This window comes from Camponotus vicinus, unplaced genomic scaffold (genome assembly GCF_025532165.1).
Source record: "Camponotus vicinus isolate PSW18456_S1 unplaced genomic scaffold, iyCamVici1.0 SCAF_2, whole genome shotgun sequence".
Lineage (NCBI taxonomy): Eukaryota > Metazoa > Arthropoda > Insecta > Hymenoptera > Formicidae > Camponotus > Camponotus vicinus.
In genome coordinates this window covers 26341810-26359867 of record NW_028141956.1, presented here as the reverse complement: position 1 = coordinate 26359867, position 18058 = coordinate 26341810, and the positions used below count along the sequence as shown (strand labels likewise).

General features: G+C 38.0%; 2 protein-coding genes across 10 annotated transcripts in view; one reads left to right on the top strand and one right to left on the bottom strand.

Moving 5' to 3' along the window:
• The window catches only part of LOC145966563 (uncharacterized), a 66807-nt gene extending 66519 nt beyond the window's left edge, over positions 1–288 (top strand). Inside the window, exon 4 of the mRNA XM_083090734.1 lies at positions 228–288. Coding sequence (XP_082946860.1) covers positions 228–241 — 14 coding nt within the window. The 3' untranslated portion in view covers positions 242–288. The remainder of the gene's footprint in view (positions 1–227) is intronic.
• Positions 1–13266, bottom strand: part of Rdl (Resistant to dieldrin) — a 77466-nt gene extending 64200 nt beyond the window's left edge. For all 9 annotated transcript variants that reach the window (XM_083090712.1, XM_083090716.1, XM_083090709.1 and 6 more), the window contains exon 1: positions 12985–13266. In XM_083090712.1, coding sequence (XP_082946838.1) covers positions 12985–13091 — 107 coding nt within the window. In that variant the 5' untranslated portion in view covers positions 13092–13266. The remainder of the gene's footprint in view (positions 1–12984) is intronic.
• Positions 13267–18058: the final 4792 nt, after the last annotated feature.

Here is an 18058-nt window from a genome sequence, read left to right as displayed (position 1 = left end):
AATAGAACCATGAAATATCAAATAATTAAAAAATTTATAATTTGAATCCTATAAATGAAGGATCGAATATGTTTTTCATGTATTCTACATACATATTTCACTTACAAATAAATTAATAAAAATTGAATTTAATTGAATTTTCAGACGCGAACATGCTATTAGCTTTAGTCAAGAGAGCTTGCATGATACTTGGGACACGGTGTATATTGGTGTTATTTTTGTTTCAGGTGTGCGTTCGTGAGACGCGGCGACGCCGACGGCGGCTTCAGCCGACGTACGAGCTCGATAAGAGCGCACAGGTATAGCAGTTAATTATATCAATGCCCCATTAGCGTGCCAGTACACCGCGTGATTGCAATGGCTTTTTATACACGGGAGGGGTTCGCCGTCGGTACCGGCGTCGTCGGTGCTTTTTTCAGCCGGCTATATATGCCTTGACTTGCGAGAGTGGTCCGCGTAAATACGGGCCAGTAATTATGTTTGCCGGAGAGAAATTATCCGCTGGGTTTTATCCAATTACCGCGACTGCTTGGACTGTCGCGAAGGCAGCAAAGACTCTTTTTTGGTCTCGGATGCTGAGATTCTCGTCGATGAACATTTATTAATGGTACTCATCTATAGATGGAGGGAACACTGTTATTTCATAATATAAAATAATGATGGCGTCGATCATGCTGGACGTCAAATGATTGAGAACGTCGCGTCCTTATTGATTAATTGTGTGAATTACTAATTGATAATTACAACTTTATTGGGCTTCGTTTGTAGGGTCGCGCAATGCGGAAATGCGATCGATAACGTTATAAATATTTCCCATCGACTTCGGACACGTGTTCCAACGCTGATCAGAAATTCATAATGCGTCGGAAGAATAAAAGTAAATAACCTTGACATAGGGTGCAATTGATGTGTGAAGTTGCGTGGGATATAATCGTCGACGCTTGAAGAGGCGAGATTATGCCGCAATTTTGTATTTATAGTTTATGGTTGTTATTGGCGTGATAAGAATGAGTTAGGAATAGTTTGGAGGGTCGAATTATTGAGAAAGACAATATTTGAATAAATAAAGTGATACATCGATGACAGATACGTAGATATTTCACACAACATCTCTTTGAAATATATAACATATTTCATTATCACTGGCAAATATTTTAATGACGAATTCTTGAACGTATTTGAAATTCTATTTTAATTAGCAACACAATGATTATTGAAGACATTCACATTGTATGACGATATTTTATAAAGATATTTGAAATTAAGATATTTAAAATTTGACAAAGCACATGTAAATAACACAATTGATTTTAAAAATTAATTTTATTTGACTGTCAATAACATACCATATAATTTAAGATTTTATTATATGTGTTATTGAGTATTGAATTTGAAAAATGTAATGATCATTTATAGAAAAAAAATTTATTAAAGATTCGTCTTAAAACATTTGTCGTTAAAGGAATATTTTCGGCTGATTATAAGATGCCCTGATATACAAAGATGAAAGGCGCTTGTCACATCATAGGTATTCATTTTCTTAAGATGGTCGTATGCAAATTGCCGGAGCTGGTGGTAGCATGAACTGGTTTTTGATTCGACGGAAAAACTCAGCTCTGCTCGTTGCTCTGGCTTAACTTTTAGACAAATTTCAGCGCGGTAACCACGACGCATTACCTTAATGCGACCTAGAAAGTTCTTTTATTACGTTCCTACGTTGACGCCGACACATACACACCTCCTATATAGTGTATTTGGCAATTCGATGCACACTCGTTCACGTGGCAAACACATAGATAGCGAACGTCTGATCCTATTCATGCGTTGAATTACAAAACACATTTCATCGCTGGGATTGTTTTTCTGGTTTCTCGTGTTTTTTGCAATTTCGCGAGTGCATATATCATGTGAGATTGTTTAATTTTGATGCCAGCGGTATTAAAACAAATGGAATCATTATCATAGTTTAATATAACACTCTGCGCTCAAAATTTATGACATTATGACGATTGCGTCATATATCGAAATAATATGTATCTGAAATTAATGAATTGAACAGTCAATATGAAAATCATTTCAGTGCTTGTTTAATTACAAACAAACTACAATTCCATATAATGTATACGCGAAAAATAAACTTTTAACTTTATTTTCAGCAAAAACAAAAGCAAAAAATTGTCAGCGCACATAATTTACAATTTTTTTTATAATCTTATAGCTTGACAGATTAATATTAGAGAATTAATAATAGAGAATTTTAGAAATTAATATTAGAGAAAAATTTAGATCTTAAATAAATATTAAATGTCTAATTGAGAATATATCATATGTCTTAAAATACGAATATAAAACATCTATTTCCAGACTATCTATCATACAATATTATTTATAAAATGTACAGAGTTCTCTCTCTCTTTTTCATGTTAAAAATTCTCTGCGATTCAACGATATAATTAATCAGCATGTTTATATAAAATAGCGTTGCACTTTTTACATTTGCTTGACACTCGCTTGCGTTTTCCAACTGTTGGCTTAATCGCCAACACACGTAGGCTCTTTCTCCTTTAAATTTATACCTACAGAAGATGCTATTGTACTTTCGTTGTCGTTAGTTAGCCCTGGAATTTAGCCCTGACTCGACCTCGGCGCCTCAAGTATTCCGAACGTGTAGCGGCTTTAGTCGCGACGCGGCGGCGAACGGACGATCAAGGACGTAGACGTTAGTCGTCGAGGGTGATGTCCTCGTCATTGATTGGCAGCCCTGGCCGCGCTCTCGTCAAGGTTCTGACATGCAGATACACGGCCGAGCAATTGCGGGTTACGTCGGAGGTCGGCCTCTATTGTCGCGATCGTTGTTTCTCATCAATAACAATAACGTCGACGAAAGCACTCTGCCTATCGTCGAACCGACACGTTAAATTGCGCGATAACCATCGTAGATTTTGTCTCTCGATTTATTGTGAATTTTTTCACATCCTTGTATTTTGGCTCAACAATAAATATTTAGTATACAATTTGAGCGTATTACATAAGGGTGTGGATACGAGAAACTAGGAGTGCAATAGTTCTAGGATACAAAATGTGTCTATTTATTATCTATCCATCCATCTATCGATACAGTGTCATTTGCGAAGTGTAGGTATCTGTTTCGTTACTTGATATCTGATGTAGGGAAATCAAGTGAAGAGAACAGATAGAGTGGTTGCTTCTGATCGGCGAGGCGTGCCTACCGGACTGTTTGACGTTTCCTTTGAAATGTCGTTTCATTTCCTGCCCATCGGCATCGATGCCATCATCGCGATAGACAGCAGGATGGACGTCGGATCGAGATCATGACTTTTAGAAATAAATAAACGTACCGATTTTTTTAGAATACAAGCTAGCTTTGACACAGACAACATGAATTTTTTTGGCTGTTCGTTCAATTTTATTATTTGGGTGCTCCATGTACAAGAACGCGATATAAAAATAATATTCATGTAAACTGTGTTTATCTGTACACAGATAAAAAAAAGGATATTCTGGTAAACAATGATAAAAGCAGATTATCTCGTAGAAATCAATTGCCATCTGTCAGAATATCTCTTAGCACATTGGAAAAAAATTCAAGAGCAGATCTCCATTAAGCCATTATTCGCGTTTTATAATATTTCATTTCTATCGCTTTAATCGGAGATTTAGTTCGCAGTTCTCTTTCTCTCTTCGTCAAGCCGCGCTTATCGACCAACGTCTCGGGGCTTATCGCTAACCCTAAGCGACAGATTGATCGGTAGTTTTTGTCGACACCTGATTTAGGAGTACGAATTCGCTAGTTGGCGCTCTCCCGATAAGATCTCACATCGATTGCTGTACATCGACAGTGCGGTACATCCGCGCGACATTATGGACGTGGGCCGTTGCGCGGCTCGGTTGACCGAGTTTGCATCGGTGTTGGAGGTCCCATTGATTTCCTGGCCCATGTCAAGGCTGCACGCGAGAAACCCCCGTTCTCCTCCGTTCGCCACCCACAACCTACGACAATCCCCTTCGACCTCCCCCCGCGACTATTCCCCCTTCCTAGTCGATTCCGCAAGTCACATCGTCTTCGCTCGTCTTCGATTTCGCGCGTGCAATGCGTTGCACCGCGAATACTCGTCGTGCCTGCATTTTTCGATCCGCGTCATTAGGGGCGGCTTTTGCATCGTTCATCACTTTGTCGTATCTCATGCGAAAGGAAGCTTTTAGGGCTTTAATACCTCTTTGTATTATACCCCGATGCGTGCGCGTGATGATTATCACGGATGACAGGCAATACATGGATGGCAGGGGCGATGATAGATTACGAAATTTCCTGCACTTATATGCCGCATTGCTCTTGAACTAATATTTATATCTTATCTTTCGCCGCTGTGCATGCTAGTCGTAAAGCTTTGATATTTTAGATCTTTACGTAAATGACAATCGCGTGACACATGTACAAGTACTGTCTATTAAAATGATTGCTCGTAACCCGCATCGTTTCCATCGTTGCAACTGCGAAATTCGAATGTTCGAGCATTTATTTGCACGATTTGCAAGCCCGTATGAGTACTGTATTCGTTTTATGCAGCGATCTACATCCGATTTCTCGCCTTAGCTATTTTTTCGCCTCAAATGCATTTTTAACAATTTGTCTTGTCGAGATTGGAACAGAAGTTAATATTGTTTTATCTAATCTTTTTTTATAAATCGAGTAGATAATTCGAAATGATTGTTCTACTTATATCTTTGGTACTATATAATATATAAACTTTTCTATTTTCATAACAATGCAAAATGCTGTTTTTGATATTCCATCGGTTTGCTTGTTTTTTCAAATTGGTAGAAATTGTCCATCTGTCAATATCGATTCGTGTTTATATCGACTGTTTTCTACGCAATATTATGCAAGAAAAATATTTTCTCGTGCACCAATTCGCGTTTTAAGATTCTATTGTGTTATTTCATTTTCATTTATTTTATTTAGCAACCGAAGAAAATGAATGTTGAAATAACTATTATTTTTCTCTGTTGGTTATTCATTTATCCTTAACACCTAAAATTTAATTTTTTAACCATCCACTTCCTGAATTTTTTGACAAAACTGTCATCGTTTGCATAACACCCCTAAAATAATATACAGACACATACATACAAATTATATAATTAAACAATAATAATAATAACAACAATATTATAAATAATAATAATCATAATAGCAATATTAATAACAATAATAATAATGACAAAAACAATATTAAATAATATATACATTATAGATTATATAATTAGATTATATAATTAGATGCATTAATTCTTTAAATATATTTTTGTTTACTGAAACTATTGTTAACATTTTCCAAATGATATGCATATAACATTTCTACAATTCTAAGAATCTTGCTTGTTGAAAATTTTGCTTGTATCAATTTTTTGCTTGCTTTATATGATCTTTTCATTCAAGAGAAAGAGAGAGAGAGATCAACTTAATTTATACTGATTCGTTTCATCGTCTTGCCAGTCTTTTATATACTATTTGCATTCGCCAGCATCTAGTATCTAACTTTGGTTATAACGTTTGCTTATCGTACCGTTCTTGGCTATTCTTTGACTTCATTTTATTTATCCTTGAACGTAGATCGATTCTCGTTGAATTTCCTCGCGATGCGCCCTATGTATCTTTCCATCCATTTATAAATAATTCGATTGACTTTGACTACTCGCATGCACATTACAAAGATATAGATATCTTCTAAATATCTACTCTTGAGAATATATTTTAAAAGTATTGCAGTTATGTGATGCCGATTTTTATTTTACATGTGTATTCTCGATATATATTCTCTCCCGATATGCTTATTATTTATTATATATAGTTATATATATATTTTGTTATTAAAAGATTATATATTTTACTCTAATCATCAATTGTGATATATCGTTCTTTTTTATTGATGTTAATTACATCAAATTACATTCAAGACATGTAAATTGGCGCAAGAAATATTGCTTTTTAAAATAACGGAAAAATTTATGATCTTATTGTGTCACGCAATCCTGGATTCTATTTGCAGATGTGTCTTCGACCTAGGAAAGAGTATGTTACGTGTGTTCGTTATCATAACTTATCCGCTCTCTCTTGCGGCCATGGCGCGGCCGCCGACGACGTAATAATTTGGTTTATTCCATTCGCGTTGCGTGGCAGAATCTCCGTTATTCAGCGAGTGGTAATTTGAAAGTAATTTGAAAGTACGGCAACTGTCACGGCACGGTCGCGGATTTTGCAACGTGGCGGTCGTGTTAGATGGACGAGGGGATGGGGTGCACGGGGCGGAACAACCGCATATTAATCGTGACACTCGCCGCGCGGGGCACGAATTTATGAGCGCAAAAGCCACGAGTTAAAATCCAGAAGCAGACGGGAAAGTCTCCGTATATCGCGTGACCGCTCGAGCTGCGCTCGACCCTCCATCGCGGTTACTGTCCAAGTACTCTAACTCCGACACTAATAACCCCGACTGACGCGTTTACGTTATTGTCGCGATATTTGCGACGGGAAATGCACCGGTCGAGAGTTGACGAGGAAAGCACGTACGAGCATCATCGAAAATCGCAATCGGATCTTCGCGAAAAATGACAGGTACTCGGCAAACGCATCGCGAAGAACACGTCAAGGCGCGCGAAAAGTTTCCTCGAAGGCCAAGCGTGTCGTATGTTTAAGTATGTTTCCGTAGTGATTACTACGTAAGAAAAAAGTTTAAGTTTATGATACTACGTTTAATGAAAGAAAAATTTCTATAGGACAATTTAAAAAATGGTGGCGTATATGTTGCATCAGTTATTTACGTACTTTAAAACCACGATGATATAACATCTCGCTCTAATAATACGTTGTGTTAAATAAATTATTTTGAAATGAATTTTCATTGTATTATAAACATTGAAGCAAAAATTTTGATTATTAATATTTATTATTATTAATATTTAATATTTCTTAGGTGGTAATTCAGATGGATTTATACAGTAAAAACCTGAAAAGTTATTGGAATATATTGTAATAAAAAGGAAATTTTTATCGGATAAATTTAAAAAAAGATATGTATGATTGCATCAGTTATTCACTACACTAAAGCCATAATGACATAATATCTTATTTCGCTCAAAAATGATGTGTTAAATAAATTATTTTGAAATGAATTTTCATTGTATTATAAATATTAGAGTGGAAACTTTAAGATCTAACATTTCTTAGTATAAGATTGGCAATTCGGATTTATAATATAACAGAATTTGAAACTATTAGAATATATCGTTCGAGTTAATCAAAGGCGAACGATCCAAGTGGATGAAATCATGATCAAATCGAGGCTACGGTTTCCTGTATCGCTACCACGAATATGGCACCCGACGTGCTGGTGGTAAAACACGAGGAACAGTCAGCTGCTTGAATGATCAGCGCGACTCAGCCGGATATTACAGTTACCGAAGAATATTCGATTTATAGCTAACTAGATGGGCTCGCTCGTCGATCCGGATACCGTTCTCTCGTGTCTTCGATTCGCGCCTCTTCGCTGTTACCGGCCGCCATTCCGATTAAGTTTGAAGTTACTATCGGAAATACGTTTTGTTATGTCACTCTATAATCTCGCCAAACGTCATAACGTCGTCGGTCGGTAGAAATACAACGCGGGTCATGAAGTGACGTGTCGGAAATAGCGTTCGATTATGAGACGCGAAGGCGTGATTGCAGACTTATTGCAAAATTTAGTGCATGCGTTTCTTCTCATTATATCTTTGTTTTACAATAATCTAAGGATAATTCAGAGGTTTTCTTATTAGATCTTTTGTTCCACTTTTTGAAAAGATAATCTCTAGAATTTTTATAGATATCTCTTTTAATTACTTTTTAAATTTATTCTCTTCTCCTTTCTTTCTTTTTTCTTTTTAAATTTTCTTTGTTGTAAAAATGTAAAAGAGCGCAGTTAAATAGGACAGACTTATAGTCATTACGATATATGAATCGTGACATAAATTGTTCAGGCTCGCACAACTCTGTATGGTTTCATCAATCACCCGCATAAGCGCGCATTAATAATCGTCCACTATTAAATATGCATTGGTTGTTTGCGAACGAAGCGTCATTCTCTCTCTGCCTCTCGTTATTCCACTGTGCCCGATTTCTGTCAGCCTTTATATGCCAGCTGCCAGTCACTAATTGTTTACGTAAAATGCTCTGTTTTTGAAATTGGAGCATGGCAACCATCGACATTATCTATAGTATTAATTAATATCGATTACACACATTATATATAGCGTATGCGAAGAGTACATATTTTTTAGAGAATTGTGGTTATTTTTTCTACGTCATTATACAACATTACTATGATGTACATTTTGATATGTATTATGTATTCATTGTCAATATGATATGTATCAAACACTTTGGTTTCTATTATAATTGTTGTATGTCTTATTATTTCTTATGACGTGTGCAATTATTCTGCTTATTTAATGTTTCACATGTGGAAATGTAAAACATTAGAGTATGTAAATCATATTTCACGTATGTCGCGGAAATATCTCTGCATAGTCGATGTCATTTTTTAATAGTCCAACCAGTAATACAAAATTCAGCAGTTACTGCCAGACTTCTACTTCATATTCACAATTTGGATAAATGGTAATATTCCAAAAGCGGAAACGCATTTAAAGCTCCATTACATGAATACAGGATGCCAGATATTCGTGGGACCGCGAGAAAGATAAATCTTTTCTGCCCGAAACACGGTAATGGAAAAACACTCGGTGGCATCGGTTGTCATCCTTCCAACCGATAGTGGTGTTGCCAACGCGGTTGCATAGGTCAAGTTAGAGTAGATATGCGAAGGAAAACAACAATCCGTCGTCTGTCGTCTCATAGAAGTGCGCACGTTCGTACACTACCGCTGAAAATAGGTCAGTCGGAGTCGAATGATTTGGCGCGATTTTGTCTTCCGCGATGGGCGATGCTCTTGCAACGAAAACACGACGATTCTCAACCGGAATGATAATCCGCGATGTTTCCAATTCCGGAAAGTTGCCAAGGTATTCTTCTGTCTACAAGAGTCGCATCCCGACACGAGATATCACAGATCGATACGAAGCGCTCTCCGCGAAATCCTTGAACGGATATTTTCAACAATGGCCATTAATTACTCGCGATATAATCGAGCAACTCTTACAGTATATTATCAGTTCTCTAATACTGATTAAAATACATATTTATGCTATACTAACATTGCATGTGAATTCTCTATATTTTCAAAATAAAATATGTAGTAGATAACGAAAAAATAAAAACATATAATATGTACTTTTGTAATCTCTGAATAATAATGTATTATTAAAAAGATATATTTTATATAAATTTCGAAATCCTAAGAAACATGTAGAACATTTTTTTGAATACATGTTAAAAGTCTCAAGCTGCAAGGGCGAATATTATAATATGTAAGCCATTTTTTATTTATGTATATATATATATATATATATATATATATATATATATACAAAAAGAAAGAAAGATTTTATTATATTTTATAAATATAAGTTTACGCAGAAATTGGTAAATATAATAAATTGTTCTTATGTCACATTATTACATTATATTATTATTTAAGTCAAATTTTCGCTTATCTTTCGAATGCTATTTTTATCTTTGTTAGCAACTTAATTCACAACATTAATTATGTGATAAATTCTCATCTACAAAATAATCGCCCATTCGATGACTACAGTCAGATTTAAATAATGAGACTATCTTGATAGCGGAAACTTCAATGGAGATGTAATTGAAATTTTGGATCGAGCTTGGTCCGGATAACCGAGTGATGTAAAAAGGGTGTTCTTCTCGCTATACAGAGAGAGAGAGAGTCTGGTGTGCGCCACCGATCCAAGAGTGGGCGAGGGTGGCGACGATCCTAGCCGCGGTGGGCTGGCGAGGGTGGCGGCGTAGGAGGATTTGGAGCTCTGCCACGTCGGGAGCACCCTCCTGCTCGAGAGCTCTACTGCGATCACCGATACCACACTACAGTACCTCCGCGGTTGGTACTCGTTAAGGTTTGGAGGATGCCGGAGAGAAGCGCGCGGCCTTCTCGAGGAGGAAACAGGTGGAACGACCGAGGCTCCGCTCGCCGGAAGAGCGTAAATATTGATATTCTCTCTTGCAGCGTGTAACTACTAGTTTACCATGCTTTGTTGAATATAACAGCGCTCGCAAATTAAAAGTATTTCGGCATTAGCCGCGTCTCGCTATTAATAATATTATTCGATACTTACGAGGGAGAGAAAAATTGTGTCTGGAATTTTTTATCTGAAGGACACAGAATTGTTTAATAGACTTTTAATATATGTATCTCGTTAGATTTAAATGTAGGGACCGATAATGTTAGTCAATGTCATTGACTATAAGGTCTCTACATTCTCGTAGCGATAAAAGTTAAACTTATGTTTCCGTTATCGTTTATTCCGTGATTATTAATGATTCTATATTCGTCGGAATGTAAATGCGGTAGATTGTGTGGGAAGCCTTCGCTATCTGACCTCGAATCAGAGACTGTTTCTTATATCATTTATTTGAATGTCTTAAATAAGAGGGTGCCCCTGCGACTTGTCGTTACATTAAGTATAATTTTCATTCAGAATTATAGTCACGATATTATCTATATATAACCATACAATTTAATTCCTGATAAAAAAAAATGATCACATTATATCTATATCGAAATTGTTTGAAAATCTTAAATATTCAAAACAAAAAAAATGAATCAGAAGATGCTCATCGCATTGTTACTCGAAATGTTTGTGTCACATTCTAAAAATAGTAACGATTAACAGTTTTGATTGCTATCTATCTAAACAAATTATAAATTGTACAATATATGGGGAATGATATGTTACATTTATATATTTAGATTTAGATTAGTTAGAATGTTGACAATATAAGATGATCAGCTGATCAGAAGATGACCAGCAGTAAAAAGATTTCAGTAGTAAAGAAACGTTATCGCGACGGCCAGGGAAAGAGTCCGAGTGAAGGCAGGCGTCGGTCATGAGTACAACGCGACGTTTCGTGCAAAGTGATCGATAACGCTGGTTCTCTCGTGCTGCAAAAACCTTTGCCGGCTACATTTGCGGATTATTAATACGTGCCACTAGTGTACCGCGATCAACGGATGAGCGAATATAGCCAATTTCAGTATCGACATTGTTTGCACTTTGTTACTGTTAGTCGCGCATCTCTCTATTCTTTCTACTTGTCTACAGTTTATCGTTTTGTTTCTGCTTGTCGCATGTAGTACGAGGGTTTTTTTAATCGACAATTAATCTCGTCTTCTAGATGTTTTCATTAATTGTTTGAAACAGTTGAAACGTTCGGAGAAATCATGCAATTAATTAACAAATGATAAATATCGCGTTGTTATATTTAATCTTTAAGACACAATCATATTTAATCCAAGAGAATAATATTAGAAAATAAAGTATATAAGTTTTTCTTTAAAAATATGTAGCCAAGTTTTTTATCTTTCATGTGATTTTAACTGAATATGATTATTTCATAGATTTATATTGTTTCTTAGAAATCTATTATAATAAATAAATTATAATTATTTATTGGAATTAACTGATATCACTATAGTAGAGAGCTATAAGAGAACATTAACAAAATTAAATACGTATTACATATTAGTCTTATCGATCAACAGCTATCGATTAGAAAAAAACATAACCGAGTAAGACGATCTATGCTAGCGAAATATTATACTTATTAAAACGCGAAGAGCATTTTTATCATCGCCTCGAAAGGAGGAGTAGTGTCATTGTGATCATGGAAAAAGCTTGCGTAGTGATGATACATACACTAGGACATGCAATGTGGCTACATGTATCCGCTCATTTACATGCAATCACGGAGATGCATCCAGACGGCAGAGAGAGGAAGAGAGAGAGTTTGCATTGTGGTGCCCGTTATGTCAAAGGCTAAATCTATCTTGTTTGTGTACATTTGATAGTAGGCAGCGAGTTGACGTCAGACATGATCGCGTAATAAAACTTCGTTATTCTCGTCGAAGCGGTATAATGAGTAATGCCTATCGCCATTCGTCACATACATGATTTGCCCAACGCAATATTTTTCCGATATTAAAATGGAAAAATTAATTATCTTATAAAAATATATGTTTTTGTTTCTCGTATAATTACCGTGAAAGATAATTGCTCGTAATTGTTCATGTATATCATGAATATTATATAAAAATTATGAAATATTGGCAATGGAGACTCCAGTTGCGATAATACTAAAGATACTTTTGATAGAAATACTTGAAATTTTCACAAGTTTATAAATATATAATATTTGTAACGATTAAATAAAGTCAAAATCTCTACGAATTAATTGTTCTTACGAAAGCATTAAGAATATAATTCATGATTCATCTATATTTATAGTAAAATATTTTATAAGCATCATCTTTTTTAAATCCAAATATTTAGACACAAAATATTAGCTTTTCTAAAATATCAGGCAGTCTCCTAAACGAGAGTGTGTGTTTATGGCAGATAAAATCTTTTGAATATTACTTCAGAGTTTTAAATACGCATATATTAATTATTTTATTCTCATATATTCCAAACATTTCTAGCCATGGAAAAGTGCGCGATAAATGCTCGTGATGCTGCGCAATATAAAGAAAACGTCAACAATTGGCAGCATTCCATTTTTTAATACTTCACAGACCTTATTGCGTGATCTACTTAAAGACGAGCTATATCAATATCACGACAATTTGCAATATACCTTAGAAATTACTCTCATCGTGTTTCTCGGCATCGACTTTTGCGAAAAAGGAATCTCAAGGCATGCTCAAGGCAACTCTTAAACCTGAAACAAATCATTCCCTCTCGCACGTCTCATCCGGACCTAAATAAGCGTGCAAACGGTTGACTTACGCGGCATATGCAAACGGAGCGCGATGCGTGGCGGGCAGCAGGACGACCGTGGCCGCGAGGAGAACGAGGCTCCCGGATGCGGCGTGGAAGGACCCCATGGTCGTCATCCCCCGGAGTCGCCGCGAGAAGGAACCGCGGCACCACCCCGCCGCTGAGACGACGACGACGACGACGACGACGACGATGGCGAGGACGAGGACGGCGACGAAGGAAACGTCGACGGCTGTCCCAAGGCGTTGCTACCTGGCGCGTTGACCCGGCGTCTCTCTGCGTGTCGTCCGCGTCTCACCCTCCCTCCCTCCCTCCCGCCCGCCCCGCCCTCCTACCCCCGTCTTGCTTCGTCGTCGGGCTCCTCTCCGTGTGCTCTCCGGCCCTCCGATCTCCCTCGAGTTTCCTTTACGATTCCTTTCGCCCGATCTACCGATTCACACCCTCTGCCCTTGCCCTGCCGTCTATCACTATCACTCACGAGCGTCCTTTCGTCAACACTGGAGCGACGACGTCGGATCGCGGCACTCGGTTTAATTCGAATGATTCTGATACCGTGTACACCCTTCCTTCGTCTCACGCGAGAGCGTATATTTTTGCGCTTCGCCACTCGAGATCACAGGAGTCTTGGCACCGTCTGACGCGAATAAACGGAGACGCGTAATAAATTCGCGAGATTATTTATTAACTTGTCGCGATACTTTCTATTCTTGTCTCTCCCGAGTCCCCGTCTCTTCCCTCTCGGCGTCGAGTTTCGTTCGCGATTCCCGCTGCGTTTTCGGGGCAAAAGAGATACCGGGGGATAACACTCGGGCGGGGGATAACGGGTGTCGGTGGAGAAGGGAGATACAGCGACGAGGGTCCTCTCCTGAAGGTTGTCCGCCTCCTTCGTCCTGCAGTGTCCTACAGCGCCGGAATCTCCTGATCGCCGGCGACGTCCTGCCACGAGCTCCGCTTCCACTCCAGGATTCTTTCTCTCGCGATGGACATTTTTTCCGTCTGCTCCTTCCGTCGCTTTTCTCTGCTCACCCGCGCTCTTTCTCTCGCCTTCTCACTTCTCTCTCGCTCTTCTCTCGCGGGGACACTCGGTCAGCACCCGCGGTACACCGCTACGCGCTCGGGAGTGGCGGCTCTCGCGTCTAGCCCGGCCGTTTCAGCGCGCAGGCGCAATTCCTTCCTTCCTGCCAGCCTGCCTGCTTGCCTACCTGTCTCTACCCACCCCTCAACCCTTACTCCCACTCTCCTTCTCTTTCTCTCGCGCCCACCCTAACATGCTCGCCTGCTCACCTCGAGCCGACGACTGGCGTCGTGCCTGCGCTCGCTGTCACCCTGACTGCCTGATTGTTTCATGAACTTAGTAGTTTTCGTCACCCTACCTCCTGCCATCCCTCTCGTCAGATCTCGCTATTACGTAGATTGATGCGCAACGGAAGGAGATCATGTTTATTTAGCAGCTTTTCTTTCCGCAGGATCGAGAGATCGTTGCATTGAAATTCATTCATGAAATGTTAATACGTTTGCGTGGGAGATCGTGACATTTCATAAGATGCTTATGTAAGATGTACTTTGAAATTTTGTCAAGTTAGGTAACTGATGCTTGTAAATGTATACAATCCACAGCTAAACTTTCAGGGTACGCTCTAATTGAAATGATGGCCATTATGATGATTCGAGTGTGGTTGTACATATATTACAAATCGAGACTACATATATAAGATACTTTAACTACATGATTGCCATCTTGTCTCATAATTATCTCGCGATTGTCTACTGATTTGCATCTCTGCCTTTGCTTCTCTCCTTTTCACTAATATGCATATTTAGATATATATTATAGAGCATAGAGTAAATTATCTCTTATAGTAAATTTTGACATTGTATTTCAAAGCATAAAATTGTTATAACAGAAATACTGCTCATTATTAACAGAATAGCCTTGGAATTTTGATAGGATTAATTGTCACTTTAGCACGTATTAAATAACTGTTGTGAAATTTCGAGTGAAATAATACATAAAGAAATCATTGTTTCAAAATTATCCGTCTGATCGCACAACTTAATAATCACGTCCTCGCGTGCACGTGCACGATAATATATATTATATTCTCTCTCGTGCTCAAACAATCGCTCGGGAGACTAAACCAATCTTCGCTTGTCTCCATCTCTTATCCTGCGATTAACCCACTCGCACCTATCCGCACGAAAGGATTATTGTCGCGTCTGCAGCGTCTACTTCTCTGGCAATCTAGGTACTTTAATAGTATTTGTTATTCCGGGATTAATCAACTCGCATTGAGAGACTCTTTCCATTCAATTTTTCGCGTTATCCATTTCTTTCCGTTTCACGTGTGCTCTTCCTCCTTCTATGCGCATAGAATTCAGCTGCGAAAAGCATATCGTTACTTTCCCGATTGCGTCGGAATATTCGAATGTAAAGGAGCGAGAGTACATAACGGCGATAATATGAAAGAGCGAAAAGAGCTGCGTCAAAAGATATTCCATTTGCATATTCCACGCTACTTTGTGAAAAATATCCGTGCGCTTTTGAAGTGCGACGGCGGTGATGCACGTCGAAAGAGCGGACGATGATGCTCTCGCATCTGAAGACGCACGAACGTACGTGCGTGCGTGCGTGCAACATTGAGACGCCGGTCCTCGCATCCGCTGGAGCGAAGATAACGCGGGTCGTACGCAACGGAGGGTATGCATCCTTTCCGCCCGCGCAACTTTGGATCGAATTCTCGAGTTACGGGGCAAACTTTGAATACGCAGTACGAATGCGAGTTTGCGCCCTCCATCAAGTCGGAATGCGATGTGTAGATATATAGGATGTGTCATAAACTGCGCACTTGTGAACCACAGCTTTTTTTTCGTTACGTGTACGGTTAACGACGTACGGTTGTTTATATCATGGCATTGAGAAGGAATTAAAAATATGTTTTAACAATTTTGAATAATATCTAAGTTTCTCAAAAATGCAAAAAATCTAATTTTAATTTGAGAATATTTATATCAAATATTAAGAAAGGACAACTAAATGCACGAAAAAAAGATTGAATGCTGCAAAATATCTATAGTATAAAGTTTACGATTTTTCTAGGACACCTTGTCTACACAGGACGTCGGAACACCCACACGAGCGACGGGATGATGAGGGTGAATTTTATGTGCTTTAATTTAAGTCTAAGCTTGCCTGGAGGGAACGTTTCACATTGGCATTTTTCATCTCTTTTACGTAATTTGTGTATTCCATCTGCTTGGGATTTATGATTATAATTTAATTACTGATGCGCGAGGTATCTATTAATCCAAGAATCTCTTATCGTAATTTCCAATTTACATAATCCTGATTATGCGCGCATAAAATATACTTTTATGAATTTATTATTTTACGGGTAATTATGTATTTTGGATATTTAGAAAATTATATTTATGGAAATATAATACTGAAAAGATATTCTCGTATGCTCATTCTACGTCATTTCAATTATCTTTTATGCTGGTGTATGGAAATATTGCACATTATTTTGCATTATATTTTGTCTATTATACGAATATAATATTATATTCATATATATTATAATGTACATCTCTTTTATGTAATTGTATCAAACATAAAGTTTATGTTTGATATAACTTTGTGTAAATTTTTTGCGAGATATTATAAAATATTATATGATACACGAGTGCGATAATTCAATCGTTTGATGCAAAAATATCGGTGCTTTTAACGATACATGCATAAATTCTTTTATATATCGAATGTGAAAAATTTGATTGGATTTTATTTCAGTTGCATCCCGCGTCCTTTTACTTCATTTTTATGCTTCAGCTTTCATTCCTCGTTTCGTTTTGCAGAATATTGCTCTTTCGTATTTTCAATATTTAGCTGCAATCCGACAGTTTCGACAGTAATTGTATACTTGCGCCAGGATTTTTTAATTTTTTTTGTTCATCTCCTCTTGTTCTAAATATGTACTTCTAAATTTGTATTTCGATTACGTTAATTGCTGAATTTAAACATCTAGAAAGTATATTTTATTTCATTAGAGGTAACATGTGTTATAATGAAAAAAACAAGATAAATAAAACAAGTTATTTTAATTATAATGGCTTTTTAAAATATTAAAATCTTGATATTATTCATAAAAATAATATATTTCATTGATATAAAGAAGAGAATCAAAATTCTTAGCATAATAATAGAGATAATTATTTTATCAAAACAGTTAAGAACAATAGATTGATAATTAGAGATCGCAACTTGTTTATGCCGATTGCTACAGCCCATGTTCTCTCTTTCTTCTATCGTCAACCAAGTCGCCAACGGATGTTCTGGCCTTTCGTGCACGATTGGTCTCAGTATATCCAGACGTTATCGCCAGACAAACGGCATCTCGTCTCGACAGTAGTGCAGGTAAACGCACGAGCCGGCGCACGAATTCCGGCGCGCTCGTGGACTGCCAGCGCGATTGTCGCTTACATCCGATGCTGCGAGCATTATCGTCGAGAGAGCGAGATATATATAAAATATACGTGTACGTATAGCGCATTGGGGTTTGTTGGGAAGAGATGAGAGCGCGTGCGCGAGAGATCAAAACCAGCGGGCTCTCTGTCGCCTGGGATGACGACGGCTCACGGCCCGTCTATTGATCTTGGCGAACATTGCGCGCCGGAACGAGCCGCGCTCGAAGCCTCTCTCCTGTATCATTGGCCCGCAACTCTTGTTCTAGAGACCGACCGACCGACCGACCGACCGATCGACCGACCGTGCTGGCCCGAATGATCCGGCCAAATATGGAGACAAACGCGATATATCCCGGAGAACTGTCAGCCAAATGCCAGAGCGTCCCACGGGACTCGTATCGCACGCAACTCTGTTCCACTCTGCTTTTAATCAAAAGGCGACACGACATAAGTTGAACAATCATTCATTCCAAGTTGTATGCTAATTAAGCCAATGTAAACAACGCGCGGGGAAAAGAGAGATTATTAATTCAGTATCCAAGGGTTGGGTTCTTGGACAGAATGTAAATAATTAAGTAATTGTAAATTTTCAGTTGCATAGATAATTGTTGCGTTAATA